The sequence below is a fragment of the Camellia sinensis genome, chromosome 11 (assembly GCF_055761805.1).
Source record: "Camellia sinensis isolate YWXY chromosome 11, ASM5576180v1, whole genome shotgun sequence".
Lineage (NCBI taxonomy): Eukaryota > Viridiplantae > Streptophyta > Magnoliopsida > Ericales > Theaceae > Camellia > Camellia sinensis.
Window position 1 is genome coordinate 75,302,006 of NC_138971.1, and position 19,023 is coordinate 75,321,028.

The 19,023-nt window shown below is 43.8% G+C and overlaps 1 protein-coding gene across 1 annotated transcript; it reads left to right on the plus strand.

Annotated features, from left to right (window-relative positions):
- The first annotated feature begins 2,383 nt into the window (after positions 1 to 2,383).
- LOC145803156 (uncharacterized) lies at positions 2,384 to 3,923 on the plus strand. The gene is made up of 3 exons (XM_082896490.1): positions 2,384 to 2,950; positions 3,044 to 3,142; positions 3,455 to 3,923. The coding sequence occupies exons 1-3, from the start codon at positions 2,420 to 2,422 to the stop codon at positions 3,512 to 3,514; spliced, it is 690 nt and encodes a 229-aa protein (XP_082752616.1). The 5' UTR covers positions 2,384 to 2,419; the 3' UTR covers positions 3,515 to 3,923.
- Positions 3,924 to 19,023: the final 15,100 nt, after the last annotated feature.

A 19,023-nucleotide genomic window follows, 5' to 3' on the forward strand; every position in this document is an offset into this window, starting at 1 on the left:
CCACATATCTGACCCAAACAAAGGTGTAGGAGGCTCACCGGCCATCAGAAGAGGTCACCGGCTGCCCACCGGCCATCAAAAGGTTCCATCGGCCAAATATTTGACCGACCGGCCAACAGTGTGGCCGACCGACCAAAAGTGCCTGATTCGGGGCAGTTTGGTCTTTTGGCCTCGGGTCTTTAAACATAGGGCTTCTAGCCCTATATTTCCCACTTTTCCTTGGTCAAAAATTCTTCATCTCTCTCTCTAAAGTATTTTTCTTCCTTCATTCTCCCATTTTCTTGTGTTTTCGGCCCCGTTTCGTTGTTCGATTCGCGTATACCTTCGCGTTTCGAACGTTTTGAACCGATTGAAACTTCGTTTCGGTGTCTCTTTTGCGATTTTCACCACTTGGGGTTTGTTTCCCCCGAGTTCTTCTCGACCTTCGTGCCTTTTCCATATTCCGGCTTTTCCGGCCATTTTTCGCCCTCTGGGGTTGACTTTCCGTTGACTTTTCGCATTCTTGCCCGGTTTCCACATTTCCGGCCATTTCCACACTCTCTTGGCATGGCAGACGATCTTCCTCTGGGCGGGACTCCCCCTGAGCATGAGATGGATCCAGAGGCCGAGCTTCTCCCCTTGAGCGTCCGCCCGTTCGACCTGGCGACCTACCGGCCGATGATTCACGTACTGCCTCCAGACAAACTTCGCCAGTTCCGGAGTTTTGACAGGGCGGTACCTCCAGAGCTTCTCCTGCATGAGCCGGAGTCACATCTATCATACAACACTTCTGAGGTATATTCTTACCCGTTTCATTTTTCGCAATGTAGAACATTTAACTGCCAAAGTTGATCCTGTTCTTTAACTGCTTAGCCCGGATGTACCGATACACTGTATGCTGTAGTTGACTGTGAATACACTTGCACTTGATATCTGTTTGAATCTAAACACGTGCACACACACTGCATTTGCCCTGAACCACTCAAACACACTGGCACATCACATGTTGTAGTTCACTGCGAGCACACCGGCACTCGATATCTGTTTGAATCTAAACGCGTGCACACACGCTATGTCTATACCGAACCACTCAAACGCACTGACACATCATATGCTGTAGTTCCCTGCTAGCATACCAGCACCCGATGTTTGTTTGAACTTGAAAACGTGCACACACGCTGTATTGCCACCAATTCTGGATGCTCTTCAAAACTGTACATTTTATATTGCTTCGCAACTGTTTACTTTTGAACGGGGAGATTCTCATACCGTCCGCGGGTATGGGAATGTTGCTGCCAGGGATTGGTACATGGAGTTACTGGACGGAGTCCATCGCATTGTCGATCAGGCCGGCTTTGGCGCCTTCTGCAGAAGACTCTCGCGCCTCACTGCGAGCAGACCTCTTCTTGTTGCTCTAGCAGAGAGGCGGTGGGACACCACCAACTCATTCCACCTCTCTGTCGTGGGAGACATGACGATGACTCCCTACGACTTCTCGATGCTCACCGACATCGGGGTAGGGGGTGATCCGATCCCCTTTGACACCGACATGGATGAGTGGGATGCTGCCCAGATACACTTGCTTAGCACTCAGTCGCCACTCGCTCGCGCAGGATATGTGCGATATTCGTGGTTCGAGAGCCACTTCCGGGATCAGGCGCCGACCACTCGGGTAGGGGAGGAGCAGTACGCACGCGACTTCCTCATGTTTCTGCTAAGGATGACTATTTTTGCCGACCGGGCGAATACCGTGCCTCTCTGTCTACTCAGCGCTCTTATGGATGTCACCCAGATCCTACGCTATGACTGGGGTGGGGTAGCCTTGGCCACACTCTACGGGTACATGAGCTTAGCCTCCCGTTACAGTGGGCAGTTGCTCAGAGGTTACTGGCGAGCTTGGGAGGTACATCTCTTTCTTTGTTTTACATTTCTGCCTTTGCATTTCCTATACTCTGTACACTGCACATACTGTGGTTTGCTTCACGCTGACTATATACTGCACACACGGCACACATATACTCTGCTTTACATCGACTGTACACTGCACACATTGTACACTCTGCCACAATACACTGTACCATACACTGCCCTGCTATTTTTGCTTTTATTCTGCATTCTGCTTTATCTGATAAGCATACTGGTATTTTCTCTATAGTTATGGGTCTACGCCTACTTTCCGAGACTCGCCCCAGTACCCGATGTGGAGACCCCACTTGGCGTTCCATTCTCCCGCCGCTTCGACGTGAGGTGTGTGCGGAGGCCTCGGGAGACGTTCATCTTCTTCCGTCGCTATTTTGACATCATCACCCCCGCAGAGGTATGTTTAGAACTTGTGGTTCATTTAAGCTTCGCTTTGCACTGTATTTTCCATAACAGTGGATAACAAACTGAATTTCATTTTCAGATCACCTAGCAGCCTTGGGCTCCATTGCCAGCTGAGATGCGGGAGCGATTTGCCGGTGCGGAGGAGACTGCCCGCTTCAGACTTCTATTGGAGGGCCTGGTCTGTCGAGCCTGGTACCTGGGTGAGCGCTTCTTGTGTCAGACCCTGGGTTTGCCGGAGCAGATAGTCCCGGTTCACCCTCTTGACCATATGAGGGAGACTGAGAGGTTCACTCCCGAGCAGATGGCCGACTATACGATCGGCTGGGATGCAACCCACTTCAGAGGCATAGGCGACTACTCAGAGTATGTGAGGACGTATATCATGCGGCCTTTGAGCAGTGGCCGCCGAGCTGAGAGAGGGGGACCTGCAGCGCCGGTAGCTGGAGCAAGAGCAGGAGTGGAAGCAGGAGCGCCGAGGGTGGCTCGGGGCCGTGGCAGGAGTGGAGCTCGGAGGGGACAGGGGGCTAGTTGGCCAGCACTGCCCGTGACGATGACATGCCGAGGGCGGGGTGGGGCGACTTACCAGATTCCCATTGCTCCCCCTCTGGCAGACCACGAGCTAGTCGGGTTTTATGGCTTGCCTCCGGTATGTACTACTGCATTTTGCATTCTGCACAGTCATTTCATTCCAATTCACTTGATATTTTGCGGGATACTGAGACTCCTAACACTTTTACAGGCCTCTTCTGAGTACACTCGCCAGTCCCTGGAGCTGACCGCTTCGGTGATGGGGATGCTCCAGCAGAGCCTCGACCTTCTGGCGATTTACAGCATTCCGGTATGTTTCTCTGACCGCGGTCTCAAACCATACATAAACTGTTTCACATATCTAATGCACAACACCACACTGGATACACTGCCCTCACGGCATCTGACATACTGTCGCCCACAGACTGTTCACGGCACCACTCACGGCATTCATACACTTTACTCATACATTGCATTCTACACTGACATACTACTCACAGTATTCACACGTTGTACTCATACATTGCATTCTGCACTAATACACTGCCTACAGTATTCGCACACTGTACTCATATACTGCATTCTGTAGCATACTGATGCGTTTGCCATTTGTACTTTTCAGCATCCCTTCCAGATTCCTACTTTAGGAGGTGCTCCAGCTGGACCATCCGTTCCTGTTTGAGGAGGAGATGGAGAGGGCAGAGTATACCCCCGCACCAAGGTGGGGCGCACTCATGTTGGGAGTAGCTCACAGACACCTGTCCCCGATGACGATGAGTCCGAGGCGGAGACGAAGGCGAAGTCATCTGAGGAGGAGACTGGAGACGGTACTGACTCGGGTTCAGATGATGGCGCTGATGGTGATGCTCTTGGACCTTCGTCCAGGAAGAGGACGAGGGCAAACCCCTAGGCCTAAGGCCGCTTGACATTGATCCAAATTTTGCTGCTTTTCTTTTTCTTTTTCTTTTGTACTTTTTTTTGCTGGTAGCTAGAGTACCTTGTACAGCCACGGGCAGGTTTTCTTCTGTTTTCTCCAAAACTTTGTACTTGAAAAAGATGATGAAATGAAATAAAGCTTTTTGTTTGAAAAATTGTTACATCTGTACATTTCATACTCTGCATCGCATTGCATCATATTACACCTAAATGTAAATGAGATTGATCCTTTGTCTAAAAATCAAACGCTTGTATTGCAATAACCAGATAGTGAACTAGCTAATGACAAACAACTTGCACAACCCGCTGCTCATTCTGAACACACGACCCATTCTGAACACTGCTCATTCTGAACTCATAGCCCACAGCAGCACATTACCCATTCTGGATACACGGTTCATTCTGAACTCTGCCGAAGTTGAAACACACTCAAATGCTCCAAAATTTCTTGCTTTGCAATCTGGAACCCAAAAGCTTCAGATAGGTCCTGGTTCTATTGTTTTGACAAGTCCTGGGTTAAACCCTGCGGATGTTGAAAGAACCAATCTTACTTTGTACAAATGTGGAGAATGGCACAGCACTCTGAGCACAAATGATTTGAGGAGAGGGTTTTCAACCGGGTATTGAGCCTACGACTGAACACAACATACTACGAATCTACCAAAGGTATACGACCTAAACATAACGAGACACACTTGGAATAGACCCAAAACAAGAGTTAAGGTAAACAAAACAAAAGACACGACACACCGACGCATTATAAAACGAGAGACTTCTCAGATCACGAGGAGCCAGTTTCTCCGAGTATTATTTCCCACCCTCTTCTCATTTGTGATTCTCACATCTCTCGGCCCTCAGTCTCGGTTTTTTCTCTCAAAACCCTTTTGTTCACTTTTTTTTTTTTCAGCGCACATCCCTCTATTCTTTACTCTCTCATTTTTTTCATCCCTCTCCAGATATGGTCGGTGAATAAGCAAGAGGTTGTGGGTTTATGCCCAACACTGTTAGCTCGCGGCTATTCCCTCCGGTGATGCCTAATCAATGCCCCTGATGAGGGAATGGAGTATCTTGATCCATTCCGGCTTGTGCTTCGCACTTGGTTTGATACCTTGTTGCTCGGAGGATGTTGGGAGCTTTCAGCCCTTTATAGACAGTTCCAGTTGTGCTCTTCTGGCAAGTATGTTGATGACGGGGGAAAGACAGAACACCTGACTCAACTGTGCCCCTAGTTCATCATTTTGACCATTTGTTTTGTTTTGGTTTCTACGAAAACAATTTTGACCAACACGAGAGTTAGATGAACATACTTGTGCGATTTTTGATTTGAAAATCTTGCAAATCAGGCTATGAGCACTGAAAATTTTCCTTTTTTGGGTCCAAGAAAATGGTCCAATTTTGGAAAATGATATAATTTTCGAGAAAACGGTCGACCTCAGTAAAAAAATTTCAAAAACTATTTTTGCAAACAGTCAATGCTTAATGAGCACGGAACTTACTCTTGAGATGCACAACCTCGGATCGGAGGCAATGGAAAATTGCCCCTTGTCTGGATGGCACTGCATGGCAACGAAAAGTTGCCCCTGGTTTGAATGGCGACCCATGATAACAGAAAGTTGCCCCTTGTCTGGATAACGCCGCAGCATTTTGTAAACAATCCTCATTAGTGATGATCACGACCAAACTCTTGGATACAGAGAAGACGAAGATGGCCAAAACCAATATATGGACACGGTCACTTTGAAAGTGCGTGGGGCTGGACTTCAGGACGAAGCTACCTACGTATCCCAATCATGGGAATCAAGGATGATTAAAAACCATTACATGGACTTAGTCGCTATGAAAGCGTTGGGGGCTGGACTTCAGGATGAAGTTGCCTACGTATCCCAAACATGGGAATCAAGCCTTACATAGTTCCGGTTAGGGTACACTCGGGTATTAACCTTCACTTTTTAGGCTCTAACTTTTGCCAAGGCGCCCGTTGCGGGTTTTCGACCTTGCGAGCTTTGTTTTTCTTTTCCTTTTCGATTCTTTTCTTTTCTTCTCTTTTTCTTCTTTTTTTTCTTTTCTTTTCTTCTCTTTTCATTTCTTTTGCATTTTTTTGTATTTTCTCTTGCTCTAACTTTTGTCTGGGTCGCCCTTCTGGGTTTTTAGCCCAGTGAGCCTCTCAAAGGGTAAAAGTGTAACAAGTCCATGCCAAATGGTTTTGAGACCCTGAAGTCGTCTGAATCCAGGAAAATGACTGTTATATTGATTTGCTGAAGGACCCATCTACGGCTCTTCGAGCACATCAAACATTTTTACCCCTAGTTAGAGAGGTGCTTCTGTTCTAGCTTCACAAGCTTCTTCTAATGAGATCTGATCTTCTTGATCTGACTTTGGTGCCTTTTGTTCGAGGGCCGCTTCCAATCTGGCCGCACAGGCCTCTCTTGATGGTCGATCGTTGAACACTCCGAATTGTGGTTCAAGGTTTTGAAGCAAGGGCTCAAGTCTTGAGGCTGAGAGCGATCCTAAGCTACACAATCTCAAGAGCAATTCCACACAGGTCTTCGCAGGACCGCGCAAAACATTTTATTTTTGAAAGTTTTTAAAGAAATGACAAATAGCTTGCGCTGAAGATAGTGTGGAACCAGTCTGGATCAAGCCAGGGTCCTTCTCAGTACTCATGCTGACAAGCATGATTTCAATCATTAAGGGCTTAGCACGCCTCTCTTTTGATCGGAGTTTTGCAAATCCCGATGAATTCCTTCCCTTTTGTTTTTACCACAGTGTTCAAGAAGGTTTTGAAAAACTTAGGTCAATGCAATGATTTTCAGGGCACAAGAGAGCAGGTGGAATGTACTGCTATTCCATTCAAATCCCCGGGCACAACCGGTTCAAAATAGCAGTAAGCACGGAAACGTGATAGCCGCAACTGTTTCATTCAGATTCCCTGGTTGCAACTGGCGCCACGGCAGAGACAGATTTAAAAAGAAAGCAAAAGGGTAATTACAAAACAAAAGGGTGTTCAAGGCAACAACTCCGGAATCACCCGACATTCTATACAATGGGACTGACTCGACGCAACAAGACAGACCCTTAATCAAAAAGACTAAAACAAAGAGACAGACTCAAAACAAGACCACCAAACTGACTCAACATCTAAGTCAGAAACCACAAAAATTGGCATTCACAGATGCTCAAAAGTGCGTGCCAGACACTACATCCAAAATGCACCGAGCGCCACCCGCAGGTGGTCCAACCCCTAATCACATACTTGCAGTATCTTCGAAGTCCAACAGCTCAGTGGTAACAGACTTTGCTAAGGTAGGTGGGAGTATGACCACATTGTCGATCAAATCTTACACTTCATGACGAAGGCGAAAACAACCATCGGTACTGTGACCGGACTGTTGGTGGTACGCACAGTACAAGGTAGCATCATGCGAGAGAGGGAGATTCTTCGGGAGGGGCCGAGGCTCGAGGGGTTTAAGATGCCCCTTTTTAGCCAATATTTGAAATGCCCTAGACAAAGGCATGCAGAGGGCATGAAAGACTCTGCGCCCTCGAGGCAGGTACTTTGAAGTCTGAGGGTTCCTGCTAGATGCACTAGCGAAAGGGTCGGCAGGCACTGCCTTGGCTTTCTGATCTTTTCCTGGTGCAGGGTTGGGAATGACAGGAACTGTCTTGGCATGACGGGGCCCATCCCAATTTTCTGTTTGGCTTGAACTGCCCTCGGCTGGAGTGGGAAAAGCATCATCCATAGCTTTAGTCATGACTGCGAGTACTTGTTGCTTATTCATCCCCCTGGCTTTCAAAGCCTCGACTGCCCACAGCAGTTGTTCGACAGGATCAGTATCTGTTCCCACTTTGTTCTTACCTCTAGCCTCAGCCTGATCGGGGGTTCGGGTTACTACATCAGAGCGAAGCCCGGTTGTTGCTGACACGTCGTTGCTGTAGCTGGAGGCAACCTCTGGTTGGCTGAGCTCAATCACAATCCGCCCCAGTAGCGGGGGCTCCTGTGGTATGAAATTCCCGGCATACGGTGCAGTTGGTGGCGAAGCCGACATTCCATAGGCCAAATCGGCCACGGATATCTGGAGGTCTCTGATCATTCCCATTAACTCCAATGTAGTAGGTTCACGAACTTGAAACATCTGGGGTTCCCAGATCGGGCGCGCAGCAGGCGACCTGGGCGGATACAGTACATCAACATTGGTCTCATCCTGCAAGATGATCCCTTGGTCCAACGCGGCTGCCATAACCACAATTTCCTCTGAACTCTGCGTCATCCTAAGTCCACTGAATTGAACGATGACTGACGAATCAGATATCTGTCTTGCCTCAGCAAAGAAGAATACCGGCTATTCTGAACTAATTTTCTGAACTGAAAGAGAAAACACGCAGCGTTTCAACCCAATCAGAACAGACACAAGCATAGCTGAATAACCGTACCCTATTACTGATCACTGTTCCCCAAAATCACTGCCCCAAAAACTGAACCTGATACCCGCAGATATAACCGATCCCCAAAACACTGATACTGATGCCCTCAGGCCTGGTACTAAACTTGCAAACTGATATGCGCGTTCCCCCTGTAAAGATACACTCCAAAGCACATAGCAGATAAGTGAGAGCCAAAACACCCCTATGTTGGGGTAGGGTTTCCCTGTCCTATTTTGTCAGGAGCTAGGGTTTCACTACGCACGTAGCGGTTTCAAACAACCTATCGGGTAAGCAACCTGTCCTAGTTTGGAATGGTCACTATAGATTCCGAATATGCACTAGGTCGAATGGTCAAAAATGGTGCCCCGGTAAAACCGGGGTTTGTGCTCCCATATTGGCAAAGCCCGTAACCGGTCAGCCTTATGGCATGCTTTGACAAAGCAAGCCTCCGACAAACCGTTCAGGAATAGCATATGGCAAACACGGTGTCCTAGGCGCACCAATGCACATGCAATGCAAAGAAACAAGTAAGTGTAGTCAAAACAAGATATCATGAGTTCGAGTCAAGTTTTCTAAATCCCCAGCAGAGTCGCCAGAAACTGTAGACGCGCCCGCATGAGGCCTTCGTGCTACAGTTCGGACTCGATTTTTGTCACGGTTCTTAATCTGAACCAAAGAGTCCAAATCTGGCAAATCATTTTGAGAAAAATAGATTTTTAGAAAAGAAGTGCCAAACATGGACTGCTTTGCCAGATACAGAGTCTCCACCTAAATATTTTTTTAATGGGGGAATTTAGAAAACCCTGACTCGGTGCCAAAGGCCACGTGTCCGTCATCACCAAAGTTGTCTCGGCTCGGGAACTTGGGTACGATTGGGGAAGGTCAGCTATGAGCACCCCCTCTCGCCCGGTCCGAAGACCGGCCTCTACTAACCATGATATCTAATTTTAAAAACATTATGCGTTCTTATTCCGGTTATTAGCCTAGATTTACTACGTTATGCGCACAGCAAACAAGTATAGACCACATCGCCTAAATTGGAACAAAACATTGCATGTTTGTTTTGAAAATGGTTTGCTACTCGCAAGTAGGCTAAAATACAGGTTTTGCCACCCTCAAGTGGGCTTTAAAAAAGATGCTTTTGCCACTATCTAGTGGGCTTAAAACTCACAGTTTTAGTGCATTATTCCAATTTAGGTAATTCAACCTCCATCCACAGGCACTCAAGCAGTTATATCACATAAGCATCTAGCCTCATGGTAAGCATGCTGTCATATCAACATTCACACTCATGCGAGATGCTAAAGCATAAAACACTTACAGTGTACTCCAAGCCAAAACAATAAACTAGTTAGTAATCATGCGTGATCCTAGTTCATGTTAAAATGGTTAATGCATCGCATACAGAATGTCACTAGAATAGGCTCAGCTAATCTAAGGATGACATGTGAAATGCAACAGATAGTATGTATTCAAGTTTGATTTGAAATACTATGCAGTTAGTATGATGTGCCAAGCCTGATGCATGCAACACTGATAAATGGTGCATGCATGCATAGCATAAGGATGCTAAATTAAATATGCCGTAGACTAACCATCGAAAGCTAGTAAATAAAAGAGAAGAAAGACGTGGGGTTGGGAGACATACACACACTCACGCACACTTATTACACAATCGCCCTCACTCAGAGGGTTCGAAAGAATAATACAATTAATTAACCTACAAGCTAATTGATTATTACAGACAAATTAAACTAGTTAAGAAAATTAACTAATCTAATAAGACAGTAAAAGCAGCCTCGGGAAGAGGGCCCAATGCATGCGCGCTCGGTTCCGCTCGGAAACCCACCACCATGCACAAGTTGCCTTTGTTTTTTCTGCTCTGCTCCTCTAAAGACTGCCAAAGTCCCAGGGTTGCTTCTTTGAGTGCTGTGGGACACCACTGGCTGAGGATGAACACCACCGGCCAAGGGAAATGATCACCGACCACAAATTGATCCATCGGCCAACAATGGATGGCCAGTCGGCACTGTATTTAGTCGACCGGTCAAAACTTCCTGCAGAACCTTTTTTTGACAGCAGCAGAGGGAAAAACTTGGCATGGCAATTCATTTCAAGCAAATGTATGCACCAACACATCTCTTATCATGTTCATGACTCAAAGGGACATGGTTCTCGATTCTCAGACCATCAATCGCGCATTTCAATGCATGATGGCCCAAGAAACTAAGTTGTGCATTTTCAATGTGGAGTGAAATGCACATAAATGAACAATGGGGCTCAACCTCTATCACAATCAATTCAACAGGTTAAGCATGCAACATGGTCCGGAACTCAAGGCTAACAAGCCAAAATGTAAGGTAGCTATACAAAGCATGCCATGGTCAACCAAAGCAACCCAAAACAGACTTCAAGCATACCAAAACAAGCATGGAAGCTTCACAAAGCTTGGCCAAAAACATGCTAGAACAAGGGCTCAAAGCATAAGACATGTTAAGGCTAAATGATGGCATTACAAGACATGTATGCAAGGCATGCAAGGTGTCTCTAAACCAACATGAAATAGAGGTAATACATGGAAAAATACTACCAAATAACAGCTAAGGCATGGTCAACATGAACCTAAACTAGGTGCTCACACATGAGGCAAAAATGGACCTTTTCAAGGACAATAAGGAGAGGGGGTGGCCCCCTCCTTCTTAGGACCTCAAGAAACCATCCTCACCACTGAAATCCCTCAAGATTTCAGTGGTGAGGAGGGCTAAACAATGTGGTCCCAGAGCTCACCAAAATGGCACAAAAATAGAGCCTAACAAGGCTTAAGAGGGGTCAAACAACCCCAAAGCTTAAAACACCCTCAACCAACTATTTGAAGCACTAAAAAATAGAACTTTTATATGTTATATGCTAAGCTCAAAAATAGTTGCAAGATAGGTGAAAAAGCTATGCAAAAATGGGAATAAAAGGGGTAAGTTCTTACCCTTGTTGACCTTCTTCAAGAACAATGCTCCAGCTGGTCCTTAAAGCTCAAAACTAGTCAAGAACACCAAGAACAACCCTCTGGCCCTTCAGCAACCAAGAGAAGGTGTAGAACTAGGTGTTTGTGCACAAAAGTAAGACAAAACACACACAAGGCAAGAGAGAGAGAGAGAGAGAGAGAAATATAGAGATAGGATAGAGACACTATGACCTAACCCTAATATCAGAGCTCCTCTGGCTTTTTTTTTGTAACCCTAATGGAGGGAGAACAGCCTCCCTCTTATAGAGATCACTCTTGCAAAGCATCTCAAGTAAGCTAGTCAAGAGGGAGATCCCTCCATACACGTGTATGGAGGGGAGCAAAGTGGGTGCCAGCTATCACAGCTGGCACAAAAATATCTGAAAAAGCAGATGAACAGTGGTCGGCCGGCCAAAAATGCAATTTGACCAAAAAAATGGCCGGTCGACTACAAAGAGTGCTGGTCGGCCAAATATTTGGCCGATGGCAACAAAACATAGCCGGTGGCCTCAAGCCCTAGCCGATGGAGTGTGGGGATAGCCAGTAAGCCATTCCCTGCCCTCCAAAGCAAAAAAACAAGTGTTTGGTGCAAAACCAAACACAAAACAATTGAGTCGAGAGATCCTGAGACAAGGCGCGTGTAGCCGAGACCTCCGGGAACTCAAGACGAACACAAACAAGGATGATCACTGAGTGTTCAAACAGTGACGTCCAAGTCTTGAGGACGGTCAAAAATGGGGTGTCTACAAACCCTTAGTTTCCTCAACAAGCTTGAGGCTTGGTTTTCTATATAAGAGAACCTCTTCCTCCCCTCTCTAGGGTCAGAAAATTGTGCTTGAGAGATATAGATACACCTTTGTATCTATCTGGCATCTTCTCTTCATATTTGTGCTCAAAAGTGTAGTTTTATCATACTTTAACACATAAACACACACTCAAACACCATACTCTTGGAGCTGAGGTCCCTTGAAGTTGTTTTTGAAGTTTTTGGGCTAGTTTTGGTAAGAAAAATCTGCTGGAGTTACAGTCTTGAAGGAGTTCTTCAAGGGTGAGCTTCTAACCCTTAAAATCCTAATCTTTGCTTAAGCTTTTAGACCTATTTGCATGTTGTTTTTGGCTTGACTTTAAACTGAAAAAAATTCTATTTTTTAGTCCTTAGCATGTTTGTTTAAGGTCCTTTTTTGTTGGGGGTGGTCTACTCCCTCTTAGGCCTTGTTAGACCTTGTTTTGAGCCATCCCTTTTGGCTCTTGTTCTAGCCTTTGCATGACCTTTCTACCACTGAAATCCAGAGGATTTTCAGTAGTGGAAAGGTGGTTTTGGGGTCCCAAATAGGAAAGGGTCATCCCCTCTCCTTGTGTTTTGTATGCTTACTTTGAATGCCTCATGTTTGAGCATGTTTATTAAGCTCGTGTTGGCTTGTTCTTAGCATGTATTTGGGGTTATTTTGAGATCGCATGCAACTATTTTTGGTTGTCTTGATCGTCCCTTTCATGCATAATACACTTGTAGTGTAAATCTCACAAACTAGTCTTGTATGCTTCATGAAGTAGCATGTCTTTCTAGCTTGTTTTGAGTCCATCTCAGTAGGTTTTTCGTGTTGTTTTAACATGCTTCAGATCTGTTTTGGATTGGTTTGGTTGGCCCTTGCATGCTCCTTGCACTTGTAGTGCAATTTCCTTTACTAGCTTAATCTGTATCATGCTTTAACATATCATTCTAGCATGCTTTTAGCTTAACTCTAAGAAGCTTTTGTCCATGTTTTAACATGCTCTAGCTCTAATTTGTGTTGTTTTGGTCATGCATGCCATGCTTTGTATAGCTATAGTGCATTCTAGCTTGTTAGCTTTGTGTATCAAGTCCACTAGCATGCATTGCTTGGCCTATTTGAATGATTTGTCATCATTTATTATGTGACTACAGTGCATGTTTCATGGCCATACACTTGCATCTTTCACTTATTCAATGCGTTGGAGGGTTTGCCCTTTATGCCTTAAACATGAGTCATTGTGTATGCCTTCATGCCTAAGCTTGCGAGCTATCATTTCAATATGTTTTTGGGGTTATTTTGCCATGATATAACTCTGATTTTTGTTGGCGAAGCCATCTCATGCTTGGTCTTGATAGGTGTAGTGTAATCCACCTTATTTGCCTTGCATATTCCATGCCTTATGCCCTTCATGCTAGCTTATTTTGGCTTCCTTTCATACATGTTTTAGACTCATTTTGGCATGTTCTAGGACTGTTTTAGGTTGCCTTGACCATATGCTTCATGTTTTGCATAGTTGTAGTACAAATGCTTAGGCTAGCTTCAAGCTTTGAGCACCATAGCATGCTTCATTTGTGTTATTTGGATGATTTGGCATCATTTACCAAGACATTTCAGAGCATGTAGTATTGCCATGTTTCCACTTCATTCACTCTTTAAGTGCCTTTGAGTGTTATGCATTGTTGCCTTGTTTATGGCTTAGCTTGTATGCCATCTTACCTAGGCCCTTGAGCTCTCATCTCAGCATGTTTTGGTCTTTGTTTAGACCTATTTGAGCTCTGTCCATGATTGGTTCATGCATTTGTGCCATGTATTGCATGCCCCCTTTGTAGTCCTCTTGGCTAGCTTTAATGCTAAAGGACCTTTGCATGCTATACTTGTTTTGTTTGAATGATTTGGCATCATTTCATACCTTATATTAGTGCACTTAGTGTTGTTACACTTCCACATTTGTCACTCCTTGAGCACTCTTGAAGGTTGGGCTCTTAGGCCTAGTTGATAGGCCAATGCATGTGCATGCATTTACTTTATGCTTTTGTGCCTTCATTTCTTAACATTATGGCCACTGTTTTGGGCATGGCTGAGGTCTGTCCTTTTTGGTTTAAGTCCATTGAGCATGTTGAGTATGCCATGTTCTTTACATTGTGCATGCTTAGGTCGCATTGCATTGTGTATACCATGTTGTTCATCGCATTGAGTATGCCATCTTTCATTGCATTATGTATGCTATGATGTTCTTTGCATTGTGTATGCCATGTTGCATTGTATTGAGTGCATGCCATTTGCATTGTGCATGCATGCCTTATATTATCTTTAGCATGCTTAAGTTGCATTGCATGTTTGCATGCTTGAGTTGCTTGCATTGTGTTTGGATTGGGTGTTAGTCCAAACACAAGAAACGAGGGACCGTTTCATACTTGAAGTGATGAAACGTGCCTCAATTCTCGACCGTCGACACTCTTGATCATACATGATAGAGTTCTAGGCTTTATGTGTTTATGTGTGCATTCATTTCATATTGAATTGTGCAATTTGGTTTCTCGGCCATCATGCATCGAGGTGCGTGATTGGTGGCCCGAGGGTCGAGAACCACACTCCCTTGAGCTTATGAAATGATAGGGAGGGTGGTTGTGCACACATATCTTGCAAATACATTGCCATACCCTTTCTTGCTCTCTGTTGCAGCAAATTGGAGTTTGGCAGCAACAACTGGTCGGCCAGCCAGAAAAACTAGCTGGCTGACCACTTTCTCTGGTTTTCAGTAAAAAAAAGTGGTCGGCAGGTGGTCTCCCACATCAACAACTAGTCAGCCACCCTCCCACAGGTTCCTAAGGTGAGTTGGAAGCTTTCTGGAGCTTGGTGCAAGGTTCCTAGAACAATTGAAAACAGAGGCAAGTTGGGGCATCGTGATGGATTTCCAAACGAGGCGACCAGGCATGCGTGCACTCTTCTCCCTCTGAGGACCTTGATTTACTGCTTTACTTAGCTAATTTGCTTAGCTAGTTTATGCTTTGGTTTTGTACCTAAGTAGTTAATGCGTTTAGCTGCTTAATTGTTTTGTAATAATTAGTTAGCTTGTTAGTTAATTAGTTTTGTGTTATAATAATTAGTTTAATTAGCTTAGATTAGCTAGTTAACTTCTTATTCGGACCCTTCGTCGAGAGGGCCAACTGTTGTAATAAGCGTGCGTGTGTGTGATGCATGTCTTCTAACCCTCATTTCTTTTTCCCTTTTACTTAACCGCTTACGATGGTTAGTTTTAGGGCATATTTCGATTAGCATACCTTATGCTTGCATGCGTGCATCCATTCATCTATCTTACATGCACTGGGCTCGGCACATCATACTAAATGTATTGTATTTCAATTTCAATTTGAATACATGTACCAAGTTGCATTTCACATGACATCTTAGGATAGCCGAGCCTATCTAAGTTGCATTTTTGCATGTGTTGTATTAGCCATTTTAACATGAACTAGGATCATGCATGATTTCTAACTAGTTCTTTGTTTTGGCTCGAAGTACACTGTGAGTGTTTACGCTTTAGCATACTGCATGTGTGTTAATGTTTCCATGAAAGCATGCTTGCCATGAGGCTAACTGCTTATTCGATATAACTGCCTGAATGCCTGTGGGTGAATGTTGGGTTGCTTGAATTGGAACAATTCATTGAAATCCTCAATTTAACCTACTTGCGAGTAGCAACTTCAAATCATTTTCACAAACGAACATGCAATGTTTTGTTCCAACTTAGGCAATCTAGTCTATACTTGTATGCTATGCGCATCACATAGTAATTCTAGGTTAATAACCAGAATAAGAACACATGTGTTTTCAAAAACAAAATATCATGCTTAGTACAGGTCAATCTTTGATCGGGCGAGCGGGGGTGCTCATTGCATGACCTTCCCCTCTCGTACCCAAGTTCCCGAGCCGAGGCAACTTTGGCGATGACAGACACGTGGCCTTAGGCACGAGTCAGGGTTTCCTAAATTCCCCCAAAATAAAATATTTAGGTGGCGACTCTATATCTGGCAAATCAATCCATGTTTGGCACTTCTTTATAAAAATCAGTTTTCCAAAACGATTTGCCGGATTTGGACTCTTTGGTGATTTATCGGTCTCACATTGCACTTTGTGAGATTAGATTCAGAACCATGACATTGAGTCCGAACTTGTAGTAGCCTAAGAACAAAACGAATTCGTGCCCTTCGCGACGCGAAGCTCGGGAGTTCTCGGGGCGGTCTACAGATGTCCTTCAATCTTTAAAATGATCAATTAGCATTAGAACGTTTTCGATTAACATCTTTTGTCAATCAATCATTCGATTCAATCAGTGCGATCCATCATATTCTTTTAGGTCATACGTGGTACATCTAATAGCAACAATACACTAGGTCTTAAAGACCGACCAATCAATTGATGGTCATCATACAATAACAATAGTTCCAAGATTTGGAACTGATAGAGATCTCTGTAACAATAGCGATGTCAATAACAATAACAATAACAATATGCTATGGATGCCACGAATACAATTCAAAAGAGGATCATCATTCGATCGATAAAAGTAATCGTTCAGAAACAATATAATTTATCATTCAGAAGATAATACACTTTGAACATATCTTTACAACATTGTTACTCACAGATAACGGGGCTGTAAACAGGCTATTCAGCTTCCTTGAGGTGCGTACCCCTACACAGTTACAGAATGAACGTATACTAGATTACACATCCGGAATTGGTAACTTGTTCTGTCTACTTGTGTTGGTGTGGTTTAATTCATTAACCTCATTATGATGTCTTAAACATGGTCTAGGAATGCCTAGGATGAAATGAGGATGCAAAAATGCACTTACCAATGTTTTTCAAAATTTGCCGAAAACAGGAGTCTCGCTCGAGCGTAGCTTCCTTCGCTCAAGCGAGCATACCGAATGTGAGTGGTCACTCGAGTGTAGACTCCTTTGCTCAAGCGGTTTGCAAAAATGTGAAAAGTTCTAGTTGCATGAAATCTTCGCCCGATGCTTGCTCGAGCGTAAGACACAATTCTTCGCTCGAGCGCAACTCTCGTCGCTCCAGTGTGCTTCTAGACACACCAACGCCTGAGAGCATGCAATTTACGCTCGAGCCATCCTTTTGTCGCTCAACCGAAAGTATGAAAATGAAGGTGGTCGCTTGAGCGTGGAATGCTTCGCTCGAGTATGGAAGCAAAATTCTGGGTTTTCCAAATTTGCTCCCAAAGTTCAAACCATGGGTTTAACACCTCCAAACACATCCTTTTGGGACAAAATTCTAGAAAACACTTGGAAACTTATAAAACATCATGGTTTAAAAAATCAAATCATGAAATCCAAGCCCTAAAGTATGCCAATTGTGCAAAAACCCAACTTAAACTTTATGAACATTACAAGAACATAACATGCAAGAATTCTCTTGAACTTCATTACTTCAAAACGTAATCAAACTTGGCAAATTTATAGAAAACATGATGATCTCCTATAATTAAGCTCAATCTAGGACACGCATGAGAAAATCTCATGAACACAACTTTAAAACTCCATGATATGGACATGCATGCATGAATTGATTCTCAAATCTACTCTTTAGGCTATTTCTTGATTTTAGCCTCTAATTTCCATGTACCCATGCATTAAACAACTTTAATTCACAATTAAAAGGGCAGATTCCTACCTTAATTCTTGAATTCCCAAGTGTGGTAGCCTAATCTTCCGAGTCCTCTTCAATTTCCTCTAAATTTTAAGCAATTGCCTAGTTGAGTTCAATTTTCTTCCTACTCTCTCTCTCTCTCTCTCTCACACACACACACACACACACACATTTTTGTGCAAGAAGGTGGAAAATGGATGGTGTCAAACATGTATAAGGTGAAAAAAAGAAATGGTCTTGTAAAAACCTGCTTAATGGCAAACATGTAAATAACTTAAGCTAGATTAATTAGCATTATTTATTCTAATTTAATTACTCTAAATCGAACTTCAATTAAACCTACCACAAATTTCTATAATTCCTAATTAGCATATAATATAAGTCAATTTCTGAATTGGTTGCCGATAAGGCTTTCAATTTGCAAATTAAAATCAAAACATGAACAAATCTTTCCATATCAAACAGATAAGAATGCATTTAAAGCAACACACTCACATAATTAATCTAGGATTTCATCTTAATCATTTACTTAGTATGCTTAATCATGAATTAGCGTTAACCATGAGTCGGGGTTGTCACAATATCTTAAAGTTTCCAACGGTCTATTCAATCTAGGCACAAATTGCATAGAAACAAAAGAATGGGTTGATCCTGAATCAATCAAAACATACGCATACTGTCCACAAATAGAGAGTGTAACTAAGACTACAACTTCTGCATTTTGAGTGTCCCCCGATACAAGAGAAAAAACCCTTCTGTCTTTGATTATCCCTTGTAGCAGTCAGAATTGCGGACATTCCCTTGCTATGTGTCCTGTCTTCCTACACTAGAATGAAGTCCTAGTAGTCTAGTAACACATAACCCCCGTGCTTTCTTCCACAATCCGGACAAACAGGTACTGAATTACCACTCTAACTTGAACTGCCTAAATTTCACAACCTTGCTTTCTTAGTTGTTGTTGAGGATGTCCCTTTGTTCACATTCCAATTCTATCTTTTGGCTTTCCACTCAAAATTTCTGTCACGGGTAGCCTGATTTGTCTCTTCTATGAGAGCTCTGTCTAAAATATCAACATATTTTGGTAGTTTCAACACATTAATTCTGTCAAGAATTACATCACAAAGACCTCCTTCAAATTTTTTGGCCTTTTATAGTCTGTGTTGACCATGTGCAGTGCAAACCGTGCTAGTTCAGCAAGCTGGGCCTCATACACTGCCACTGATTTATTTCCTTGTTTCAATTGTTCAAACTCTATTACTTCCTATCTCAAACACACTGCGAGAAGTACTTCGCGTAGAAAATCTCTAAGAATTGAACCCAGCTAATTCCCTTGTTGGTATCTCGCACTAACATCCACCACCTTCTTGCTTCATCTTCAATAGTAAAGGTGGTTAGCAA

Excerpts from the sequence above, each read along its gene's own strand:
- LOC145803156 (XM_082896490.1), top strand. The coding sequence starts at position 2,420 with ATGCGGGAGCGATTTGCCGGTGCGGAGGAGACTGCCCGCTTCAGACTT. Across the intron at positions 2,951-3,043 it reads GGTTTTATGGCTTGCCTCCG|GCCTCTTCTGAGTACACTCG; the intron begins GTATGTACTACT and ends ACACTTTTACAG. Across the intron at positions 3,143-3,454 it reads TGGCGATTTACAGCATTCCG|CATCCCTTCCAGATTCCTAC; the intron begins GTATGTTTCTCT and ends TGTACTTTTCAG.